This window comes from Trichogramma pretiosum, unplaced genomic scaffold (genome assembly GCF_000599845.2).
Source record: "Trichogramma pretiosum strain Unisexual culture from Peru unplaced genomic scaffold, Tpre_2.0 scaffold15, whole genome shotgun sequence".
Lineage (NCBI taxonomy): Eukaryota > Metazoa > Arthropoda > Insecta > Hymenoptera > Trichogrammatidae > Trichogramma > Trichogramma pretiosum.
The window spans coordinates 1503338-1528211 of record NW_019641686.1 but is presented as its reverse complement, the minus strand read 5'-3'; the positions used below and the strand labels follow the sequence as shown (position 1 = coordinate 1528211).

At 37.1% G+C, this 24874-nt stretch overlaps 2 protein-coding genes across 3 annotated transcripts in view; one reads left to right on the top strand and one right to left on the bottom strand.

Annotated features, from left to right (window-relative positions):
* The window catches only part of LOC106650117 (phytanoyl-CoA dioxygenase, peroxisomal-like), a 60024-nt gene that overhangs the window by 12445 nt on the left and 22705 nt on the right, over positions 1-24874 (top strand). For both annotated transcript variants that reach the window (XM_014367939.2, XM_014367938.2), the window contains one exon: positions 18965-19017. The gene's annotated coding sequence lies outside the window, so the exon portion shown is untranslated. The remainder of the gene's footprint in view (positions 1-18964; positions 19018-24874) is intronic.
* The window catches only part of LOC106650114, a 38548-nt gene continuing 20575 nt past the window's right edge, over positions 6902-24874 (bottom strand). The window contains exons 2-10 of the mRNA XM_023461245.1: positions 17439-17809; positions 16382-16578; positions 15275-15719; positions 14168-14581; positions 13220-13466; positions 10866-11114; positions 9845-10194; positions 9239-9470; positions 6902-7881 (exon numbers count right to left, since the gene is read on the bottom strand). Of these exons, the coding sequence (XP_023317013.1) occupies positions 7703-7881; positions 9239-9470; positions 9845-10194; positions 10866-11114; positions 13220-13466; positions 14168-14581; positions 15275-15719; positions 16382-16578; positions 17439-17540 (2415 nt within the window). The 5' untranslated portion in view covers positions 17541-17809 and the 3' untranslated portion in view covers positions 6902-7702. The remainder of the gene's footprint in view (positions 7882-9238; positions 9471-9844; positions 10195-10865; positions 11115-13219; positions 13467-14167; positions 14582-15274; positions 15720-16381; positions 16579-17438; positions 17810-24874) is intronic.

Sequence of the window (24874 nt, the reverse complement as noted above, 5' to 3'; positions counted from 1 at the left end):
CACTCGCACTTAACCGCGTGTTCACAAATATGTTCGTCGTGTTACTCGGCGGCGCGTACAGATAGCGGATGCACTATTGTAAGCCCGGAATGACTCGCGAATTCGGCCAAGTGCTGAATAGTGATTATCGTGAAATCGACTAACAAGGAGGGCTTTTCAGGTGCGGGTCATGGATTTGCTCAAAAATTTTTTTGCGGTCTCCCGGTACCCAATACTGAAGCTCCCTGTACTTAGTTTGATCCAATGGGCCTTAGGGCCCATTTTGTAGAGGATCTTCCACATTATAAAAAAATCTTTGTTATTTTCTATATCGAAATAGCAGTACTTAAACGAATAAATGGGACGATCAAAAGTTTTTAAATTTTTCAAAGAATCTGCTTGAATTTTTTCAGAATTTTTGGGACCACCTATCACTTAATTCAAGAGGTCCAAATTTGACGTTTTTTTTAGTAGATTTTGGGATTTCGTAAAAAGAGTGGTAGATGGTCCCAAAAATTCTGAAAAAATTCAAGCAGATTCTTTGAAAAATTTTGAAACTTTTGATCGTCCCATTTTTTCGTTTCAGTACTTCTACTTCGATATAGAAAATAACAAAGATTTTTTTATAATGTGGAAAGTCCTCTACTAAATGGGCCCTAAGGCCCATTGGATCAAACTAAGCACAGGGAGCTTCAGTATTGGGTACCAAGAGACCACAAAAAAATTCTGGAGCAAATCCATGACCCGCACCTGAAAAGCTCTCCTTGTAAGTCCCGATAAGCAAAACATTTACCCCGAGGCCGGGCTGTGGCCCGGTATTTATGCCGGATTCCGTGTCCGGTTCGTCCCGTCGCCTGGCCCCGTGCACCACTTGCACATGTTTGTCAGAGGACATTTCAATCTCCACTCGTTTGAGGAGTACTGCGATTTTTTAATTCGCCTGGTAGGCTCACACAAGTTTGTTTCCGGTGAATTGCCTCGCTCGAAATCTACGAGTCAATCTATACGGATGCAAAAAGCTCACTTGGGCCGTCTTACGCGTATGATCGTAAAAATGCCGTTTAATGACTTTTGCCTCCGCTCTTGCTCGCGACCCAGCCGGTAGTCATCTTCGTGCTGGCCTCGGCCACATGTGTGTCGTTGGTCCCTTACGAGTGAATTTTATTGCTGCTCTCATTCTTGGGATGTCGCGAGCAGTCTTCGGCTTTGCGAGATTTGTCATGTTTATCCGTAGCTTTGATTGTGCATACGTCCGTTCCTTTCTGCACGTGTGTCATACCGATTTACGTTGGAGTAGATACATACAGCTTGCTCGTGCGGGTCCTCGTTGTTGTCGAGTCGTTATGCGAAACTCCGCCCGTGCCGGATTTTTTGGGATTCATTTTTAGGCATATGGAAGATATTAAGACTGTATAATCGAGGTTTTGAAAAACTTAGATTTTTTTTAATCAATCTAGTGTATATGGCAGCGTATGCGCTCGTGCGTGTGCAAGTCCTGCATACGAGGGCCGTCCGGCTATTAGTATATTTATTTGCGGGCATGCTCCCGTCCAGCCGTTACACATCAATGAATATCATCACAAATCGTCTATGATGTCTTTGTAAATAAATCGAATTATGAGGAATATAAAAAAGTGGAAAAAATTGAAGTAACATCCACGTATGTTTATTATCATCTTTTTGGATACATTTGATTATTTTTAACGCATGTACAAATTTTAGTAAGGTTTTAAATAAAAAACATCAACTTTTGCAATTGTGTATAGAAATTTCACATCAAATTATGTAACACAATTATTAGCGAGAATTCGATGATTACCTCGTCGCGTCGTAGATATTTTTATACTTATACATTTTCATCGTGTCAATTCTAGACTGTGACATCAAAAAATATTTTTAAAATTATTAGTTTTATTCAAATGAGTACAAAAACGTAATATTTTATGTTTAATAACTGTTGGCCAAGGAGTTGATAATTAATTGTAGAGCTAAAAATAATTAAAAATTAAACGTATTCTTCGTTCATGCAACGTTCTATCGATCACAGGAGAAACTTTGTAGGAGTATTTTAGGTATGCGAGTAAATTTTTGCTAGCCTTAATTAAAATTTGAATTCAAGGTTACGTATATCATGAAATAAAATAATGAATTTTCATACCAGCGGTCAGAAAGTGATTACTTCTCGGCCGCTGCGCAAAACGAGAAGAGCTATTTTCGGGCTACTGTGTATGAAAAATAGTATACAGGCCTATGCCGCGAAAAAAAGCCCCTATTATTAGTTTTGCTAATAAATAATAATTTATAGGTTTAAATTTTTACAAAATAATATTATATGAACTTACTCATGAAAATATAACTTATTGCCGTAATCTTTATACACTTTTAGCATCTAATTTCTTTCTAATATCTAAAATCATTAAACTTCTTAGCCTCATATTTTTTATTTCTGAGATATGAATCCAACATTTTTTTAGGATGAATAAAGAATTATAATACTACAATGTCAAAGAAATGTTGAGACCCGCTTTAGACATCTTGTACTTTTATACTTCTACTTATAACAATTTTTGTTCCTTAATTTACAACAGTGAAAGAACGTTGACAAGCATTTGAACAGTATTTCTATACATACAATTTGAATTATAACTTAAGTATTGAGTCACTTTGATTTAGCGATTTCTTTGTGGACATAGAATTTTCATAGTTCGTTATAAAATAATACTCAGTAAAATTTATATATCTATATATTATTTAATATTATATATAATACACAATACTTTGTAATAAAGGATTTTCGTAAAGTTACGTTATAAATGAAAAAAATTGTAATTAATTTTTTTCATATGTACAACAATATTTCATTTACTTAATTGACAATTTTCTTAAAATTAATTAATTTTTTTAATATTTCAGTTTATACGAAAAACCGTTACTATACCATATTTTTTAAAGCTAAGTCGAACGAATAATAAACGCAAAAATTTTTTTCTCGTGAAAATTCAATTAAGCAGCAAAGGTATATTTTTTATGTTACAGTCGAAGTAAAAATAATTTTTTAAACGTTATCAGTTGATGATTTTTGTGAAATAAATTTAATTAATACTTTTTATAAGATTAGCGTTACTCCCTCCGATCAACATCTTTTATTAAGTGTCTTATTTCAACTAATGTTTAAAGCTACCCCGTGTTTGAAATGTATATCTCAAACACAGGTTCAAATATTAATTTTGTTGGACATTTTATCATATTTTAAGTAAAATAATTCTGCTTATTAATGATATATTGTCTGTAGAAATATAACTTGAAAAAAACAGCTCAAAGAAATTTGCAAATGGTTCAGCACCAATATCATGTATGATTGATTCTCACGTTAACTCATCTCGAAAGATAATATACTTGAAAAAATGAAATAAAAAATTTTTTGAAAATCAAAGATTCAAATACTAATATCACGCAAAGTTTTCAGGAAGTTATCGATCGACATATTAACTATGCTCCTCTTCGATTAACTCCTCTGATCGAGGACGATACCTGTAATTTTTTGTTTTAGATTGTAACTGAAAAAATATAAAACAGAAACTCAAAATTGGAGAAAACTTTGTTTGTTTGATATCAAAACTAACTGTTTCATCGCTATATCCTTACATTTCTTTATGTACATGATTCAATTAGATATAATTCGGGAAATTTAACTGTTTATACAGTAATCACCTGCTATTGGCGGTTAATACTTTCTGCCGAAAATGGCGCGGATTCCGAAATCGTGAATACAAAAACACTGATCTCAAAGAGAACGTTCCGAGATCATATATTTTATATTTTTTTCATAAAGTAGCTGGTTATATGAGTTTTTTAGCACCAAGCACAGTGTCTTTGTGAAATTCTTTGAGATTTGAAAGAGCTATTACGAAATTTGAGTTTAAGATTTCTTATTCCAATGAAATCAGAGGAAATGGCTTCATCAATTGAATCTTGCATTTTCAAAAAAAATGTTGAGCACAACGAGCGGAAGCAGGCTATTCATGAACATCATCACAAGAGCTTATTAGTTAAATACATCACGGAGTTTCTTTATTTGATAAATATACCCTTTAAAGGTGTTATGATTATAAAAGACGTTTTCAAAGGACGAAAAAAATTAACGCACCAAAACGGTAACGTCTGTTGTAAATTTTTTTAATCGACGTTAATTGATAGTTGTATCTATGACTTGTCCTTAAATCGACTTCTTTTCAACGATTATTGCATCTACAACTGTCAACAAATGTCTTGGCATAAGGCTGAGAATGATCTTGCGAAAAGTTTACTGAATAAAATTGAAATTCTTAATTAAACCGCGAATGATATTTTCTTAAAATATCAAAACAGCTTTTCGGCCGAAAAAGCGAATAAGCGAAATTGCTATTACTGAGTACCGCTAATTGCGGGGATTACTGTACTTATAAGATCGATTTTTGAAAGTGTACTTCTTTCAGTGATTTTTTGTTCAATAGAAAAATACTATTAAATTAAACCTGTACAACTAGAACTAGTTTGTTTAAAACAAAATTAACGTGGACACCAATAACTCTCCATCATGATAAATTCCCAGAGCAAATTTTATTAAACTATTCAAACGAACAATCATTTAATGGAGAGCTAAAGGAGAATACATTTTTAGTAGAATTGTTTTTGAATCCAGTATGGATTTTCAAGGAACTAACGTTATTTCTAGTCGAAGATCAACCTGAAATATTTTAATAAATTGATATTTTTTTTTCAATAATGGTATTCATTATTAACTATAGTTTAAATTTTACTAATTTTATATACAATAATTTTTGATCTCAGAGTTCATAAATTACTTAACATTGAATCAAAATTTAAGAATATCACTTTTCACTCAATTTTTCAAAATTCAACAGTATCAAACAGTTATAAAAGATTGTCATTCAACTTCATTAAAATTATATAAATATGTGAAATACCAATGAGAATCTTGAGAAAATATAAGCATAAAAAATTAATTAATCGCGATTTTCAATTCGAAAAAAACCATGAATGAATGCTAAGTGATGTAAAGTTTCATATTTATATAAAATTGTTGGAACTTTATTTTCAAATACAATTTCTGTAATTGTCCATTTTCAGATTGTCCTATCTCATCGGTCAAAATAACCCATATATACAAATTAAATTGTTCCTTTATTTACTTTTATTTATATCTTTTTTTGTCTTTTCCGCTCTGCCTTAAACTTTTTCCGCCTTAAACATGACACCGTATGCCTATAAAAAATTTTTATTCAAATTTTTCTGAACTCTCTAATTAATTGAAAAATAGAAATTACTTTATTGCGAAAATTTTCAACTTGAAAAGAAAGGATTTGGCGAAATAAGCTATTCGTAAAAAATTGTTTCTAATTAACCAGAGAATACGCCTGAGTTTCATAGAACTTTCCGAGTACATCTTGCATTTTGGAAAAAAATCAATACGTCAAAGCATCCCGAGCAGCATGATTTTTTTTGGTCAGGAAACTAAGGAACACTCTAATATATATTTATACATTGTGTTTGTGTAGGCAGGCATAATATTTTGGATTGTTAAAGACACAGAATCAGTACGTTATTTATATTTTTTTTTTTTTTGTTTTAATTTAGTTTATTTGCAATCTGTCTATGATAAAACAATAAACAAACATTTTTAACATATAGAGAGGAAACAGGTGTGGGCTCAAGTCCAGTGACTCGGGCCCTTATAAATTAATATACATTTTTATTTTCTTATTTTCAAAGGTAGACGTGTTTTTTCAATCTTGACCCTTCGAATAACACGTTTTTAAGTTGAGCACAGGATGTTTGGGTGGTTTTCCAACCTGTTTTTGTAGGAGGATGAGAATCTTTGGACTTCCTCGTTTATCGATAGGATCTCCAGATCACCTCTAATAGCTTCGTTCGTCACGTACCATGGAGCATTAACGATGTTCCTGAGTACTTTAGATTGGAATCTTTCAGATAGGTTTTAGTATGCTTCTGTATAGGAGTAATTTGTTTTCCAAAGTGAGCTCAGAGTTTCTTCCAAGTAACCAGTACATTTTCTTGAATTGTAGGTTCAGTTGTTTTCTTTTGGTCCATATGTGCGTCCTCCATGTAAGTCGGCGATCCAAATGCATACCAAGATATTTAACTTCCTTAAATTACGCCACTGGATTTCTATTAATTAGTACAGTAGGGCACGTGTCCTTGCGGAGAGAGAAGGTGATATGAGCCGATTTATTTTCGTTTATTTTGATTCTCCAACTTCTGAACCAATTTTCTACTGTGGAAAAATGTTCTTGAAGGTGTTTTGGTTATTTACATATTTAATTTATTACGCTCTTGATAAAAAAAAATTAGTAGTGAAAAATATCTGAATGGGATATGTTTATCCGATAGATAATTTTAGTTAGACTGAAATTCCATAGATTCAGGAAAAATAATTGGTACGTATTGTTCATTACTAATCATGAATAATTATATCTACCTATTTAACAAACGAACGTATATTCAAAGAGAAATATTTAAAAAAATGCAGGAACTATAATTATTAAAAAATTTGAGTAAGTTTGTAAATAAATTTAAAAGTGTCTTTGAAATATTTTGCATATACTTCTGTATGAATTACAGTGAGTTTAATTATTCTAAGGAATGTATTTTCCTTGAAAGATTAAAAAATATACCCCATAAAAACCAAAAAATGTTCATTTAATCATCATATGTACATTTCATCAAATTTTATTTCAACCATGCACGCAATCATACTTATGAAAATATGTTTTTCACTAATCAAGTCATTTTTTATAACCTTTGTCCATTCAAATTTACTAAAGCATAATAAATATTTGATTTACCACTCTCAGGGTTTATCGAATCTTAAATTTTAATAGAAAAATAGTTTTTACTAATATTGAATGACGCAAAATATCTCTTATATTCATTTTTTTACACAGTAATCATAATTTTGTAAGATTACAACACAGGTCTTTATAATCTATTATTACATTTTAAAATATATTCAAACAAATTGAAGTGAAGAATTGATTCATTATTATGATTAAATTTTCGGGTGAAATTTTGGTAATAATTGTGTACCATTCAATTGGTTCAAACTTAAAATATAATGTTATTTTATTAATCATGTAAAGTAAAAATTCGAATCAAATTCAAATTAAATAAGTGAATATTTTGTCTTACGTGGTGGTATGTGATAATCACAGTTGACAAAAGTATAATTCATATAATAAAGATTTAACTTTATGAATGTTTATAATCTGTGGTATTTATATTGCACAAATTAGTATCTGGCAAGCTTTGGGTTGCTGAAAGTCGAGCTCGGGTGCAGAGTAATTTGGTTTAGGATTTCGAAGCACCTCATATTTCTTGGTTTTCACTGATTCGTTACTTCAGACATTTAATAGGACTAGATCATGATTCCAGTAGTATGCACATATAATAGGAATTTCTTTACTTTCGTCCTTGGCAAGATTCATAAACTTTTTTGTTTATTTTGTCTACTTTACTTCTTTTGAAGATAAAAATCGATGTTTACGAATAGCATGCAATATTTAACACAAATAGATATATATACAATGCACATGATGTAGAATCGCTAGCTATTTTTCGATTTTTAGTATTTTTTTTGTACAAGTTAAATCCAAGTAGGATGGCTACTTGCGAACATTTCACCGCTTTCATTATCACTATTGGGCTAGGAAGTCGAAGTTAACAGAGGCCGTAATTGATTGGCAGCTTCTTTATGATCTGTGGAGGACGCGACCTCAGTCTCACGAACAATTCGCGATTTTCGTCGTGATTGTTCACTTACTGTTTTGTGATTAGCTACAACAATTTCTTCTTCTTCATCTTCTTCCCCTTCCTGACTTATTTCTAAAAAATATATTGACTTATTTTTAAATTTGATCAAACTATAACTTTAATTAATACAATTTTTTTCAATTGAAAGAGATTTTATAAATATTAAAATCCATTTTCAGTTCAAAACATAAATGAAAAATAAATGTCTAGCATTACATGAGAATTTGAATTAAAATATGAGGCATTTCATGCGAAGTGTCCTAGCGCTTCGCCGCGCGGCCCAATTAAGCGAAATCACTCAGTTTCTAACTCACGTAAAAAGTATCAAAATATACTCAGAAAAAATAACTAACTAATGGTTTCGATAGGAAATTTCCTCAGCTTTCCGATGGCGGGGTCAGATTTTCCGAAATTTTCCATTTTCCCCGGAAAAATTTGACATAAAGTTTAAAACGCAAATATCTCAAAAAGCCCATTTTTAAGATTTTTTTAAATAGTCCCAATCGAAAGCTAAGAAAATTTCCTAACTGTATGCAAGTTTTCAGATTGTGCAATTGATTATTACTTAGTGAAACACAGCTGTGAACATCGGGCGCTCGGCCGCGCGGCGGTATGACGCTAGCCGCCGCGCCGTCAGCCATCGCGCGGCACCCACTGCCCTATTCTTGTGTATGACACGACTCTAATTTCTCTTTAAAAATTAAACAAATACATGATTTCGATGTATTTTTTTCTCAGCATTTCAATGGTTCGGTCAAATTTTCCAAAAATTTTCATTTTCTCCGGAAAAACTTGACATAAACTTTATAACTCAAAATATTCAGTCCTTTTTGAGATAGTCAGTTTTATAGAGTTCTCGACGATTTTCCCGGTGAAAATGGAAAATTTCGGAAAATTTGACCTCGCCATTGGAAAGCTGAGAAAAAAATACATCGAAATCATGTATTTGTTTAATTTTTAAAGAGAAATTAGAGTCGTGTCATACACAAGAATAGGGCAGTGGGTGCCGCGCGATGGCTGACGGCGCGGCAGCTGGCGTCATACCGCCGCGCGGCCGAGCGCCCGATGTTCACAGCTGTGTTTCACTAAGTAATAATCAATTGCACACTCTGAAAACTTGCATACAGTTAGGAAATTTGCGTTTTAAACTTTATGTCAAATTTTTCCGGGGAAAATGGAAAATTTCGGAAAATCTGACCACACCATCGGAAAGCTGAGGAAATTTCCTATCGAAATCATTAGTTAGTTATTTTTTCTGAGTATATTTTGATACTTTTTACGTGAGTTAGAAACTGAGTGATTTCTCTTAATTGGGCCGCGCGGCGAAGCGCTAGGACACTTCGCATGAAATGCCTCATATTTTCGCAAAGTGAATCACTCCCGTTTTTATAATAAAATGTCATTTTCATAAATGAACAACCATTTTTACCTAGAATACTTTCAATGTGATGCATGACCAATCCTTCGTCATTCGAGTCCCTCATATCGTCTAGGCCGGAATTTTCCATGTCGTCGGTGTAGCTCCAATTACTTAAATTAGGACTAGTTTGCTGTTCCTCGGCTTCAGGTGTCGAGCAGTCCTTGTCCACATCCTTCCCACCTTCGTCGAGCTCGCTCTTGATTGCGTCCTCGTAACAAGCCGCGAATTCTTGTTCGAATTCCTGCAACAAGTGTCAAACGTAATCAAGTAATAAAATTAATGCAGGAATTTACAATCTGAAAATTTGGTTGACTCAAAGCATTAAAATGTGTGTTACATTTTTTTAATTATGATTTCGACTCATACGACCACTGCATAATTGTTCAAGATTGAGCATTTTCAAGTATTCAAAACTGCATTTCAAGTGCACTCAACCTTGGCTTTAAACTGTTCAATCGATCAATACTCTCGAACAGCTGTTGCGCCAAAGAGCTCTCGATACACTAAATCTAGATCATATTCATTGACTTTAGAAAAAATGTAGTAAATTTGCGGGAAATTTTTCATAGCTATTGCAGGAAAATAAAATAAGCAAGCAAAAGAAACTGAGCTTACGGCATTAAAGTTAGGGTTAGCAACCAAGGTAATCGAGGTAGTCGTATCTGTGGTCGTATCACTGCTCTCGCTGTTGTTTCTCGTACGCTCGTCGGCATGGCAAGCGAGAGAATCTCGCGTGGGAAGCACGGAAAATATGGCCGCGCCTTCCTCGAGCGTTCGCACTCGCACGAAACGTCGAGCCCCACCCGGCCAGGCGTTCGACGATGCCTGCGACGTGGTGCAGCCGTTCGTCGAGCCGCGTTGTACGCTCGGTTTCGTGCTCTGGACACCCGTAGTCCAAACCCCACTGCTGCTGTTTACCTCGCCGGTGTTGTCGTTATCGTTACCTCGTTGACGCCACTTGCGTCCTGAGAGGGAAAACAAAATTAAGACTTTTTTTTCATACGAAAAATAAAATAAAATTTAACAATGTATGGCATTAGAAAGTCATTTGTTTTGGACCGCAATTTCGCTAAGCATTGCCAGAAGTATAATACATATAGCTGGAGGATATTTTCAAGAGCTCGCATTAAAGTACGCAGCTTAAAGCTCGCCGACTCAATCTTCTCCTAGCCTATCATAACTTTGGAAACTCAATTATTGACTGTACCACTAAATAAAATCTGGAGCTCGACGTATATTCACGACGCTCACGCGACTGTTCCAAAATTATAAATTGTTATTATAATAGGAATTTAAATAATTGTGTAAAATTACTTTTTTTGCAATATATTGGTATTACCGAATAATTTAATGCCAAATTGTTCCACGTACGGCCTTTATGAGGTGAACATGAGCAAACGAACGTTTTGAACGAGGGAAGATTGAATTTCCTTGAAATTACGAATGCACGCGTATATTCTAGTTAAAACCAGGTCCTAACTGCACTTTGCCTGTATATTATATACTGATATCCGAGAATCATATCGTTTACATAGGCGTGCACGTTCCACACGATATCATATTTTCCAATACGAGATTTCGATAGATAGCGAAAGGGAAAAATCTGAAAATAGTAAAACTGTTGTAAAAAGCTCACTTTCGCAAGGTGGCAGTGAGATGGGCGCGACGAAATTGCGCCTTAGCAGAGGACTGCCTCCTCCACCGCCGCCGTCTTGGCTCTCCTCGCTGTAGGCTCGGGTTATCATGATCCTCGGGCTGCGCTTCGGCGATGGTGCGACGATCGTGCCTGTGCCGTCTCCGCAGCCAAAGTCGTTACGGTAGTGTGGACCCATCATTAAGCTCGCGGCGCTTGCACTCGACCTCACTGGACGGACGCCGCTTTCGACTTTCGCGCGAATTGCAAGAAAATTATCGTTTTAATTGTAAAAGTTTTAATGGACATATTTTGCGCTGAAAGCGAGAATCTGCCAGTTAATATTCATTGATATATTAGAATAATTTGATGCTTTTTACAAAGAGAAGCACGTTTCCATTTTCTTTCTCGCGTGAGCGAGCTACTTTTCGAGCGTCAAATTCGTCTAAGGTTTTATGTCATGCAAAATAAAAAAAGCTCAATGTACATTATTATATTAGAAGATTATTTGAGATGGTTTTGCATGAAAATATCCTGAGAATTTTTAACTTTTACTATCCTTACCAAACTTCTTTACGATGCGAATCTTTTACGATCGCTTATTTATGGATCATAATAAAAAAACTTGAGATTATAAAAGCTTTCCTGTAGCAAAAGTTTTTAAATCAATTTGCTGCGAAAAATATTAATTACCGGAACATTTTAAAACTAGTTAATCGGGTGTGTTCAAAAATATAAAAGTATACTATTCCAAGCGGCAAACATTAGAAATACTTCAAAATTTGTGTCAACTCACGATCGATTGAAATTGTTCATGACCAGTAATACTATAATGACAAGATCATGTCTTATACGGAATGAAAATTCATAAGGTACTGTAAACGAAAAAAGTTTTACATATAATATCCTTGAAATCAAAAGAACAAAAACTGCTAAGAAAACTTTTTGTAGTAAAGAAAAAGCTCTCCAAGCTGTTAGCGTATAATTGTGTTTACGCATGCAGCTGAAACGAAATAGAAGCAACAAAGGGTAACATGCAAAGCAAATGATATAAACAGAAAAGTAAAAATTTTTAAAGTTATAGTAGAACAATGCGTACTATTTAACAAATTTATGGAAAATATAATTTTTTTAGCGCAACAGAAATGGCTAAAAAAGTTTGTTCGGATTATTTTTATAACTACTTTTTATACGTGATCAATCGTTTGATAAAACGATTATTTAAAAAAAAAACAACAAACAATTTAATTGCATCAAAAACTGCTCGACATAAGGAGAACTTGAAATAAATCAAAATTGAATTTGGTGATTGACGTGGACGTGCGGAAAAAGCATTTCTCTAATTAGAAATATCGATGCATCGAAAAATGTTCAAGATTCTCTCGTGTGCCGCCGAACGAATCGCTCGAATTTTTCTTTCGTCGATTTGCGCGCTTGCCGCAATTCCAATTGTTGCCTATGTATGCGATTTGACACGCGCGCCATCCTCTCCTCCTCCTTATCTTTCTCGACAAAATGTATCGTACACATACACGTATATGTAAATGGAAATTCCACGTATATATTCCAATCCAATCAGCGGGTGTGTCGGTCGCGAAAACGCACGAACGTGCCGCAGACGCAATTAATCGCACGCTATATATAGGCGATGCATCATCGTGTTCATGAATTACATATAAATTTGTGAACGCAGCAGCCGCGGCTCTCAGTTCTAATCAAGCACACGACGAATTAGTAGATGATACATAATAAACGCAATTATCCGCGCGCCGAGCTCGAGTGCGGTTTTTTGTTTTATAGGAAAATGTCATCGGGTGAACCGAGGCTAATGCCTAATCCATTAATAGCGACTGCATGCATAATGGCAAGTCGAGCAATAAGCACGAACCATCTATATATAAGTCAACTTTCGACGCCGCGCGACGATGAGTCTTGAGACCGAAGTTTAGGCGGCGCGTCTCATGTGTCGAAGCTCGCGCATCCGAAGCATCGTGCTCGCGCTCAAAATAGGGTGTGCGCAGCCTCAAAACTTATTACTGGGAAAATGACATTAAAGAGTAATAGGTAATAGGCAGCGTGCCGTGAGCCGCTATGTACCGAGAGAGACAGAAAATGTATGTGTATGAGCGCGTATACGGCACGTAGTATAAGCGCCTATAATATAAGCTCGTCTGTGTATAAATATAAATACGATGTTAATTGACTATCAAGCTCGTGTCGTCATAATAAACTCGTCACACCCCCGCTTGCAGATAATGCATAAATATAATACATAGCTCGGCAACTGTATCGATTCGTACTTTATAAGCTGACACACACACACACACAACGGGCACGTATATTCTGTATAGACTCACCGAGCTCGGCGTTTGGCACTCGTAGAGTATTGCAGGAGGCGGCGGTCTGCAGTCTGCCTCGTTGAAAGACGCCACCGCTGCCGAAAGCTCCGACGGCGGCCCGACAGTTTCCCAGTGCTAGGAGGGCTTCCGACAGTCGACGCTGCAGCGGCGGGAACGGGAAGAACGAGGTAGACGCAGCCGCAGCCGGCCCGCTGGCCGAGGGTCGACGCGAGCCCGCGGCGCTCGGCGTCCTCGCTTGGATCTCCTGCACCGTGGACACGCATATATTTACATTTGCAAAGCTACGAAGCCATCGTCAAGTTTGATTGAGTTACGGAATGTACATATGATATGCCGCAGCAAAGGATTTCAAATCCGCATGTTGATTCGATTAATGAACTATTTGTCTGTACATGACCCGCTATATTGAGCGGCTTTTACAAGTTCTGCAATGCGTGTGTAAATAAATCAATCTTGCAGTCCCGCTTCATTCATCTTCGCAGTCGCGTGTACAAAATTGCTGCAATAAATTGATTCGCGTTACAAATTTAACGCGTGACTAATTTCAATCTCTTATATAGATGCTTAGATCAAATGTTTTGATTTTATGCGCATATTCGTATCATATATAGAAGAAAAGCGCAGTTTTCGACCGATATAAAAAGCAGCAATATTGATAAACATTAATTTATAATAATAATATTATAAAATGCGTATGTGACGGTCGTTATGTCATTTATTATTGTTATGTGCTCGACTCATACCAATTACCCTCGTGTACTGCCAAAGTGTCGAATCTCGAGACCGTGAATATCGTATGTACAGATAAAATTTACGTATATTAATGACGTAAATTTGACAAGGTTAATCATCTAAATATTTTCCCGTCTTTTTCTTCACTAACGACCGATTCATTAATCATGTTGACGCGAGTTTGTAGAGCTTCAAGTATATACAATAATTCACCTGCTGGAGCTCCGATTGCGTAGCCTTTTTTCTCCAGTAATTTTGTACCGATCGGCGCAGCAGCTGCGACTTGAGCCCGTAGAGAAAGCCATTGATGGGTGGCGAACAGGCGAGCAGAAGCGAGGCCCAAGACGTGAGTCTCGGCGACGGACCGCCACCGGCCGCGCGACCAGCCCCGCTTCCGCCGATCGTGGCGCTCACCAAGTGCTGCACCGCTTGCTGCTGCTGCTGCTGCTGCTGCTGCTGATAATAGTGATGGAAATTCGACGCGGACGACGATGAATGATGGCCTTGGAACAGAAGGCCGGCTAGACCCCCGGCGCTGGCTGCGGCCTCGCCGCTGCATACCTCCCAGAGGATCGCGCCGCAGTAGGGCACGTAGAGCAGGTAGAGCGAGCCGACGAGTTGTAACACCTATCCGAGTTAAATAGTGCATTGTTATTTAAGCTCGATACGCTTCTTTTCTTTTTTTACGACTCCAGCAAAATTTCCTCTTGTGCATACAATTTACACCGTTGTATATTATGGGACGAATATATTGTCTGTCACGTATTACGCGCGCGTTAGATGTGTTTTCGCGCGCGAGGGTGGCATAAATATACATGTACAGTGTGTGTATGTGTGTGTATGTACACAACTGCAGCGAGGCCATATTTATTTATGAAGATCGATCCAAACACCTTTTATGTGTCGAGTGGCTGTTACACTAACGGCAAATATAGTGCACCGTGCCTCGTGCGATCCTGTACGTCCAATGTATTTATTCTGGTTATTTTGCTGTTTTTTTCGCTTCCGAGTAAATTCGTTTAAGGTGTATAATTTTATAGAGGCTGTACACACGTGCGCGTGACGTGCATGCGCCGAATAAATCGAATTGAAAAGTGCGTTATAAAAAAATAATGCTTCCCGACGAAATCTGCTCGACGGCTTTGATCACGTAATATAAAGTCGATGAAGCTTTAACCGCGTGCAGTTAATACTTGGATCTTGGATCGAAGTCGACGTGCGAGAAACGATCGTGTTCTTTTTCCGACGTTTTATTGCACGTGAATAAATGGAGCTTGGACTACAGCCAACGGAGCATTTTATATGCTACACAGTACTCACCGTACTCGCCGCGCTGTGAAACTTGGGCGGGCCACCGGCAGCCGGGGCTGTGACCGTCGGCACGAAGAACGGATTGCGCTGATGGGTAATTGTCACCTGGGCCGAGAGGGTCACCTCGTAAATGGCGCTGGCGATGCGGTGGCGATGGTAGCGCGCGATGCCGAGGACGCGCAGATTGCACACCGTGACCAGGAGCGCAGGCAGCAGCAGGCCCAGAAGCGCATAGACGAGGCCGTAGAGGGCTCCGGCGCTGCCCCAGCCGGGTTGGCCAAAGTCCGGGGCGCAGCAGCCCAGTCCGGGCACGTAGCGATAAGGTGGCACGAAACCGGAGAAAGGCGGCAGGCAGAGCAGCAGAGCGCCGGTCCACGATATGGCCAGGCCGAGAGCTACCCGCCGCGGCGACACCAGGGCCGTGTAGTGCAGAGGTGCTGATATGGCGTAGTACCTGCACGTTTGTTCATTGTGTAATTCCGACTCGTTTTCGATTATCATCCTGAATTAACAACTTGATTTTTTTTTACGATTGTAAAACTTTAATTCAAAATGATATAGCCAAAAAGTCAAACGTAAACAATATTTTAGGATGGATGCATTTTAATCCTATTCGTTTCTACAATATTCAATTTTCACAAAAAGTAAGAATAAATATATGATTAATTTATTATTTTTGGAAATCAATCATTTTCATTGTGTTGCAATTAACAAAGTCTTTTACCGATTCAAACTCAAGCTCTATCAGCTCACTTGGAAATCCTTTTTGTTATTTTGAAATATTTGTTTTACGCGTACTAGGCTATCGTAAATCCTCGAAACGATTAATGGATTCAAGTACTTTGCCTGCAAATTGTTTATACGCGACTACATGAAGCTTATCTGTGGTATTAGCTATCAGTTTTTCAGATTATAGTAAGCTCCATGCAACGACAAGCTTATTCTGATTATTCTGATAGAAGTATATGCTTTGTATCTTTTCAAAGCAATAAGTACTTTTTTGCGGTGGATACCATCGTTTTTCAATTTTTTACTCGAAAAATTGCAATGCAAGGTCAATCGTAAAAATAAAAAATAATATATCATTGAACGAGAATTATACATTAGCTGTATCACCTCTCGCAATTGAGTCCAGTGACAGTCCAGAGAGCCACAGGATGCAGCAAAGCGAGCAAAAATCCGTGCAGAACGCAGCCAGGGCCGGCCGCCGGCCACGTGCCAGTTGAGAAAATTAACAGTACCAGGCAGACTGCCGCCTCGACTGCTCCCAAATGAATGAGCAGCAACGTGTTGCCCGTCTGCTGTTGCTGAGTCTGTACCATGGAGTCGATGAAAATGTGAAAAAAATGATTTTACTTTTACAGAATAGAGATATCGAATTTTAAAACTCTTTTTCATCGAAAACTTTTCGTTCAAAAATTATACCAAAAAATTTCAGACCGACGAGAATTTTTACAAGAAATAGAATTGAGCTCATTTTTTCTCGAATAACACGTTTCCTCCCTATACATAAACGAGACATTATGGGGCACACATTGTTCGCAAGTTCAAAAACTATTATGCTCTCTTGTTGTTCTGATTACCTCCGGAGCAAAATGTATGCAGAGCGAAAAGTTGCGCGTAAATAAAAAAGCGAGAAAAAAATTTAGCCAAGTCTCATGTATAGAGACATGAAAAAGTAAATACTTGGCGCGGAAGTTAAGACGGTGTGAAATATTTTTCCGATCTTCTATCTGCACGCGCGGAGGAGTTTCACTGTATATAATAACAAAGTATCCCAAACTTGTTGGAGTAACTTTGGGATTATATTTTTTTTCTTGTTTACAGAAGGAAACGTAGATGACTTTAATTTGACGTTCAATTTCAATAGAACATTTTTTCCTATTAACAATAAAACTTTTTTTACTTTACTCGTACTGGAATTTGTGAGAGAAAATTGTAAGAATTCAGTTGTAACTATTCGTTTACATTCGGAAAAGTCATTAAAAAAAATTGACCAACGAAATTGCGTGCATCGAAAAAATTCATTCAAAACCGTGCGCACTTTAAAATTTTTCATTATTAAGTGTTGCATCCAAATTCACTAGTTAAAACTTGCGACGTTCATAGAATTCAGGCATTCATTCATCAAACATACTATATAGCCTAAAAAGGGGATAACAACTTTATGTACCTGCTTTCCAAGGCTAAGAACAATGAGCAGCACATAAGCATTTAGCAGCAGTCCAACAGTGGAAGCTACGACGAGGGGCACGCTCAAGGCCCAAGGGCCCATTCCTTCCTGCGTCTCGCGTCCAGATTATGACCTATATTTATGCGTAAAATACGATTCGTCTTTTGTGTCGCTGATGCTGTTGCTGTTATGGTAACGGTGCAATCCCGCTGAAATTTAGCGGTCAGCCTACAGCGCTGAGCTAGATCATGCCACCCTTGCTGAAAAATCCATCGACGGTCTAGTCTGAACCTTGACTGATTCGAATGAATTCAACTTGGCTTGAGCCATGGCACTTGCGTCTTGATCGTAGCAATGTATTTTCGTTGACACTAGTAAATGAAAAATACGCATTCATTTAATCGCTCATCTCGTGGAAGGTTTATTTATTTACTTTAATATAAAAATTATGATGGAAATTTATTGTTCCAAAACGCCATACGATTTTTGTATAACCTATTGTCTATATTGCCTGAAATAGTGTGTCGAATTTCACAATAAAAATGTATGTACGATCAGCTTTTATGATCCGGTGAAATACACGGGTATACCTTCAAATGTAAAATATTATAATATCAAAGCTCTCAGAGCAGACGCATCACAAATGTCACTCATGTCATGAAAGCAAATACACAATTTAACGGATAAAAATTTCGTGCTTTTCGTCAATTTTTGAAACAGATGGAAGTAAAAAAAACTAAAAAAAAATTGCCCATGACGCAATATAAAACGTATGATAAAATCTGCTGTCGTTGAAGATGTGTCATAAAAGAAGATTTTGCCATTACGAGCCACGTGAAATCTAGTAGACTATTTTAACGACGGTGTCATTCAGCAGCAGGGGAGCAGCAACTTTTGTTTTTTCTACTCTCAAATGTGATTCTCATGTATATTTTGTTTATGGTCGACAACTCATGCGCAGTAGCTTAAAAATAGTCGATTTGAGCGTAACGCAGTCGTTAGGTCATTAATTTGTAGTATCGAATTCCTCCACCCGTTTTCAGTGTCTTTTATTGATTTTAAGAAATTACTTTTAAATCACACTTGAAAAATACAACGCGTACCAATTACATCACGTGCATATACTATTACTCTAAAAATAGTTTAATAGATTAAGAAATAAAAAAAGTAACCGTTGAACTATACACCTAACAAATTTTTAATGAATTCGAAACTTGATACTTTGACAAATTGCAAACAACTAACAGGTGAACTATTTTAAAAGTGTAGGGCTAACAAGGAAGTTTAAGACATAGTTTTGCATAGATACTATATACACAGACTACAAAGATAATCTTAGTCAAACATAGTTTGGCAGGGAAAATATGAATTTTATAGCCGCGCAACTTTGCATGATTAATTATTGTTATAATTAAAATTAATACCTATTTTTTTACTCTTGGATAGAAAAAAATTGAGTAATCAAGTTTATATCAATGTTGAAGTGAGTTTCTATCGTAATTTAATATTCAAAATTTAATTTTCAGATCAATTGCATTGAACTTCAACTCGCAGCATCTGTAACATTTTATACCATAAAGTAAGTGCTAAAATTTATAAATACATTTTCGAAAATTTAAAAAAAAAGTTTATTCTAACTTTATTTATTTTGTTTTGTCTCTAATTAAAATATCTGAAGTATTTATTTTTTCGAATTAATTTTAATTTCATAAAAAAAAGAAATAAAATAAATATGTTTCGAGAACATAAAAAAATGAATGTTTCAATTTTGCTTCATCTAGGTCATCCATCTTAGATTAGGAGAGAAGATCGAATGCTCTTTTCTTTAATGATTTATATGCTCTGGTAAACGTCATCGTTCACCTATAAGGTATTAATGCCTTAAGACGTCATAGAGCAGAAAAGACGGGATATTTTCTATAACTTATTACCCCTATACGATCTATTACATCGAGTTCTAATGAAAGCCTTTTTCCTCAGAACTAGCATCTTTTTGCAAAAAGTTGAAAGGATCGTAAAAAATTCCGACTGTACTTTTATTACTTGAGTTATGTTTTTATACATAATACTGATCAGGACGCGCAATATTTATTTAATGTAAAAAAACACTACAAGCTCGATTTATAAATGTACCACGTGAAACGTTTTAGTTTTAAAAATCTGTTAAAATTACGTAATGAATCTTAATTTGCCTTGCCAATTCAACTGTGTTTCTAATTTATATCTGGTCACATCGGTGTAGCAGTAGACCCAAGAAATTTTTGGACGTCTGCGCGTACTCATCTGAACCGCAACGTAATGAGCGCCAAATTTGTATCACCTCGAATATATTTCCTCGTGTCTTATTACGGTCTCAAAATTACGTTATTAAAATTTACTTTTAAATTAATTGTAGCATACATATAATCAAAATCTTGAAACTAAATCCAATAAGCATTTCGTGTACACGTAAGACGTATAATACGCAAACACGATCTGCTGTTTTTACCTCGCCGCGTCGCTGCTTCAACTACTTAAAGGTACACGTGCGCCGCAGCTAGATGTAGCTCTATACACCGACGGTGTAATTCGATCAAGCCGAGCGCTATTGCGGTTCCATTACCGACCATTAGATGAACGTATACACGTATGCATGCACGCGAGAAGCAACAGAAGCTGCAGCAGCGTCGCTTCCAATCTCGTCGTCCCATGCGAAACTCGCATGCCGCATGTAAAACTAGGTCTGGATGTGATTTTAACTCGAGTGTTTTATTTTAGGCATGCACGTGTGTGTGTGGAGACTATCATGTGTTCGAGTTTTTTGAATTGATTGTAACACTCACAAATGCTTCGATAAAAATGTGTTTTCTCAAATTCGTACGAAAAAGTTCTGTACTTCAAGATAGTGCAGTGGTAGTAGTACGAAGTAAACTGCGTTTCAATTTATAGATTTTGTGTCACGAAGTAGCTACATTAAGTTTAAAAACAGTAACTTTACTAAATTGGAAATTTTTATTTTCAAAAATAAAATTAGATTGTAGACTCACAGAGAAATAAAATGTAACATTACAAAAACGTTGTACGGAATTTTAATGCACCGTGAGAACATTTTATTGAATGAATAAAATCCAAGTTGTTTGTGAGATATTTAAGTAAATGTACACAAGGTGTAGATGTTTAATTATTAGATCCACCAAAAGACTTAGTTCATCGAAACATACAATCCATTTCGTAATTTTAGCTAAAAAAATTACATGTTTGTTTTAGCTAACCAAATCTATGGTAGGGTATCGAATGATTTTTAAATTTACCCTTTCCGGAATTCGTTGATACGTAAAAACAATTCCCTCATAGTATTCACAATGCTGCCGTTACTTTGTATAAAATGCGTGATGATCTAGCAATTGCTATGAAGATCTGGCTTAGGCAGGATCATAGTCAGCGACAAATGAAGAGTCGCAGTCAATATTTATTTATCATTGCAGAGTTTCGTCAAAATTGTTTCGTCCTCATCAGGCTTTCAATTTGGAATTGAGATATTCGTAGATACGTCATTCAATTGTAATGTGTAAAATATACAAGGTAACATTACATTTAAAAATCTCGGCCACTTTGTAAGATGTAACACGCTTTTTTCGATCTTTTTCTCGAACTTATCGATGGTTTACACTTTTTTCCCTCCGTCCTCGCCTGTTTTCTTCGTAATTTTGCATTAAAGTCTCGTCTCGGGCTACCGTCATCGTCCGAGATCGTGAGTTCTCAGCTCCGTAAATTCTATAGAAGGCCTTCGGCATTTGCTGCGACGCTAAAGTCCAGCGGTATTTTAGCTCCGACAAAAAAAAGTAGTGCAGTGAAACTTCCAATAATTTGACGACGAAGACTCTTGAACTGTTGGAGCAACGTATAAACGCTCCGGTAGCATACCGATGACGATAGCGCCTATCACGTGTACAAGCGCCACTTTTCTCTAATCTGTATTCAAGCTCGCTCGAATCTTTTTGCACAGAGGTTTTTATCGTACGATCTAAGGCAATTTTTGATATTTTCTTCAATCTTTCTAGCCAGACTATCCTTTTTTATATATTATGACAGAGTAAGCGGAAAGTGTAGAAAACGTGACGATTATATTTTAAAGATGAAACTTTTTCACACTGAAAGTGCAATTAGACGGATTAATGAAGGTCTTGAATTAATCGAACGAAGCAGAATACGTCTAAAATGGAATAATTTAACAAGACACTCCCGAGCTTTGACAAGAAACAAATCGAGACCATATTTTATATTCAGCGGATCGAGCAGTTGCCTGTAAAATGTGCTGCGCCGCGTGCTGGTCAGTTCTCCCTTTAATATACCGGCTGCATGTACGTATGTTCTTGATTGACACGAATTCTGTCCTTGGGTCTGGCGGATATCAGCGTGTGTACTGTATATCGCACATACACAGACGCCAAGTTGCTGCGAAGGTCGTGTAGCGGACTCTGTGTGAGTATAATGAGAGCTTCGAATTACGACTGAATTATTCGAGAGCTGCTTCTGCAACTGCTGTTGTACAGATGCTGCTACTGTACAAGGGATGTATATATAGCACCTGCATAAACTATCAAAAGACACGAAATGGTCAAGTTTATTTCGATGAATACAGTTTTTAAGCCACCCATTTATATGTAGTTTGATGGAATAACGAGCGCGACGCGATGGACGGATCGAAACTCGAGATGAAAACGGAAAAAAACGTGACGTCAATTATAATCAGTCTCAATTATCGCTTAGGAGCTATATATTATATAAAAATATATATATCGATTTCAAGCTGATCAATCGCGTTTATTAATTCGTGAGCGAGATTCTCGCGTTGCACTAGTACATCAAGAAACTCACATTTCTCAACTTACAATATTTCTTCGCTCCCATTCGAAAGCTATCGATGTAGCGAGAAAAGTTAAGTTTTACTACTTACTTGTATACTACTTGAAACGCGATGAACGATAAAAGCTCAATATAATAAAAGTAAAAACGAAGGTGGTGTTTGTTTTTGATCCCACGCCGAAAAGACGAATTCTAGAAAACAAAAAGAGAAAGTTTTGAGGCTGCACCTGCCCGAAAACACGCCCACAAAAGTGATCATTATTCACACACGTGGGACTATCTATTATACCAACGTGCAGCAGATTAACGAATGAAAAAGAAATTCTAAAAGATCTGAAATAAGAGATATTCTCAATACAGTTGACGAGCAATTGAAATTTAGAAATAGGCGGTAAATATCTATGAAAGTTGTGAAATTCAATACGTTATATGCACGAAAAGTAGCATGCCATCGCTTTTAACATGCTCACTTATGGGGACTGGACGGAGAAATGTCCGCAGCAAATGTTACAAACAACATGGAGAGCAGTGGCGCCCTCCTTGATGCTCACAGCCTGTAAGACATCTAAAGAACCCAGCGGGCTTCATTCAGTAACAACTGAGCATTGATTACTTCAACATTGCTATAAAACAGTAGATAAATTTAGTGCATACGTTACGTACATTACGTAATAGTATATTACGTCACTCGTGCGCGAAGTGGGTGATTCTCGCACGAGTCTCAGTTTGACGCCCGAGCGCAGCGAGGGTGACAATGAGACGAGGGCGAGAATCACCACGCACACGAGTGACGTATACTATTTTTTATCACGAGTTGCAGGAAGTTTTTATTTCCCACACGCTCAGCCGTGCGAGAAGTATGTAATTTCGAGAAGTATCGTTATTACAGTACTGCTCGGGAATTACATACTTCCCGCATGCTGTGATAAAATAGTACATTACGTAAACTAGGGCTGGGTGGGTCCCGGAATATTCGGGTTGGATAGAGTCGGGGTGTTTGCTCGGATTTGGGTTGGGTAAAAATGTCGGATAGTCCAATTTTTTGGATATCCGCATATCCCTAACATACGCTATTAAAAATATTTAAATTAAAAATAATGTGAAAGGGCAGGATATTGTTTTCATGATAGCACAACAACTGTAACTAATCTTTTCGATCCCGCAGACAGAACGAAATAGTATATTTTGCACCTAGGGAGTGAAAAACTGGAAAGTATCAGAGCACGTGTAATTTATCAACCGAGACGTAGCTGGTACTTTGCTCGAATATTCACCTGCAATCAAAATCCTTGGAGTAGTACTCAACTCAACACTGAACTGGGACTCTCACATCTCATCCATTTCATCAAAAATTCACTATTCACTTTACTCACTGCGCTACCACCGAAACTCTCTGACCCGTCATCTGCGCCAGCAACTTGTCCAGGCGCTGGTTTTACCACACCTACACTACGCGGTGGCTGTGCTTACGAATCTCACGGTTGAGCAGGAGCTGAGGCTACAGCGTCTGCAAAATGCTTGTATACGATTCATCTACGGTAACATCCCAAGAATTGCACACGTCACTCCTTACCGTTTGGCTCTGTTTTGGCTGTCTGTTAGGCGTAGGCGTGAGGCGTTCTTCAAAAAAGAAAAAGTATTATTTCAAACACTTCATCGTGCCTTGCCACTCGTTTCATATTGCTTGAAGGCCAGGAACCAGCTTGAAGAGTCACCCGACATCTCCCTCCACGATTTGACTATCCATCTGCCAATACATCAACACTTCATCTTTCATTTACACATACAACCACGAAACTCATTGACTCCATACCTAGCCCTTTTTCCCTTCAACCCATTACCCCAAATCCTCGCTCCCTCTTACGAAACCATTTCCTCTCTCTTGAGAAGGCAAAAAATGGCTGCAGCGCTGTGAAACTGAAAATCTCACACCCATACCTCTTCCACTAACAAACCTCCTTTCATTAACTGATTAACCTAAAAGTTTAAACTGCAGCACCTGAGCACTCAGTGTGTTAGAGGCTTGTGCTCTGCTTGCTTTGGCTGTGCGGTGGGACTGCCGGGAGGCTTCTGCGTCTTCGCTTGTCCAACTACGGGTCGGCGTTCGTTGTGTGCCTGCATGTGCTCTCTGGAGCGGTGCGAGTCACTGCATGCTTCGCTTCGCTACGCAGCCTCGGCGACTACAGCGCCCCAACGCTGCAAACACACCTCGACTGTATCCACATCGCATACAGTCCTTGATGTGTAAATAACTATTACACATCAAGAGCTGTTATGTGTGCCGGTAAAGTCTAGGTGATCGTTTGAATTATTTGTCTGCTCCCACTTATAAACAATTCAAAACTGTGATAGACGGATAAATAGCTTTTGATGTGTAGAAAATTGTTCTACTCATGCACCCGTTTTGAGAAGCAACAAAATGCATATTTATATATTTTTATGGGAAAAAAATGTATTTAGCATGTATTTTTGAAACATAAACAAAGAGCTGTGGACTGCACTAGGATGACGTTCGTCTTTGCCTGTTCGACCAATTCTCGTAGTTCTTTATTTATATCTGCGTTTTTAATGGCACTGTCACTGCCATTATC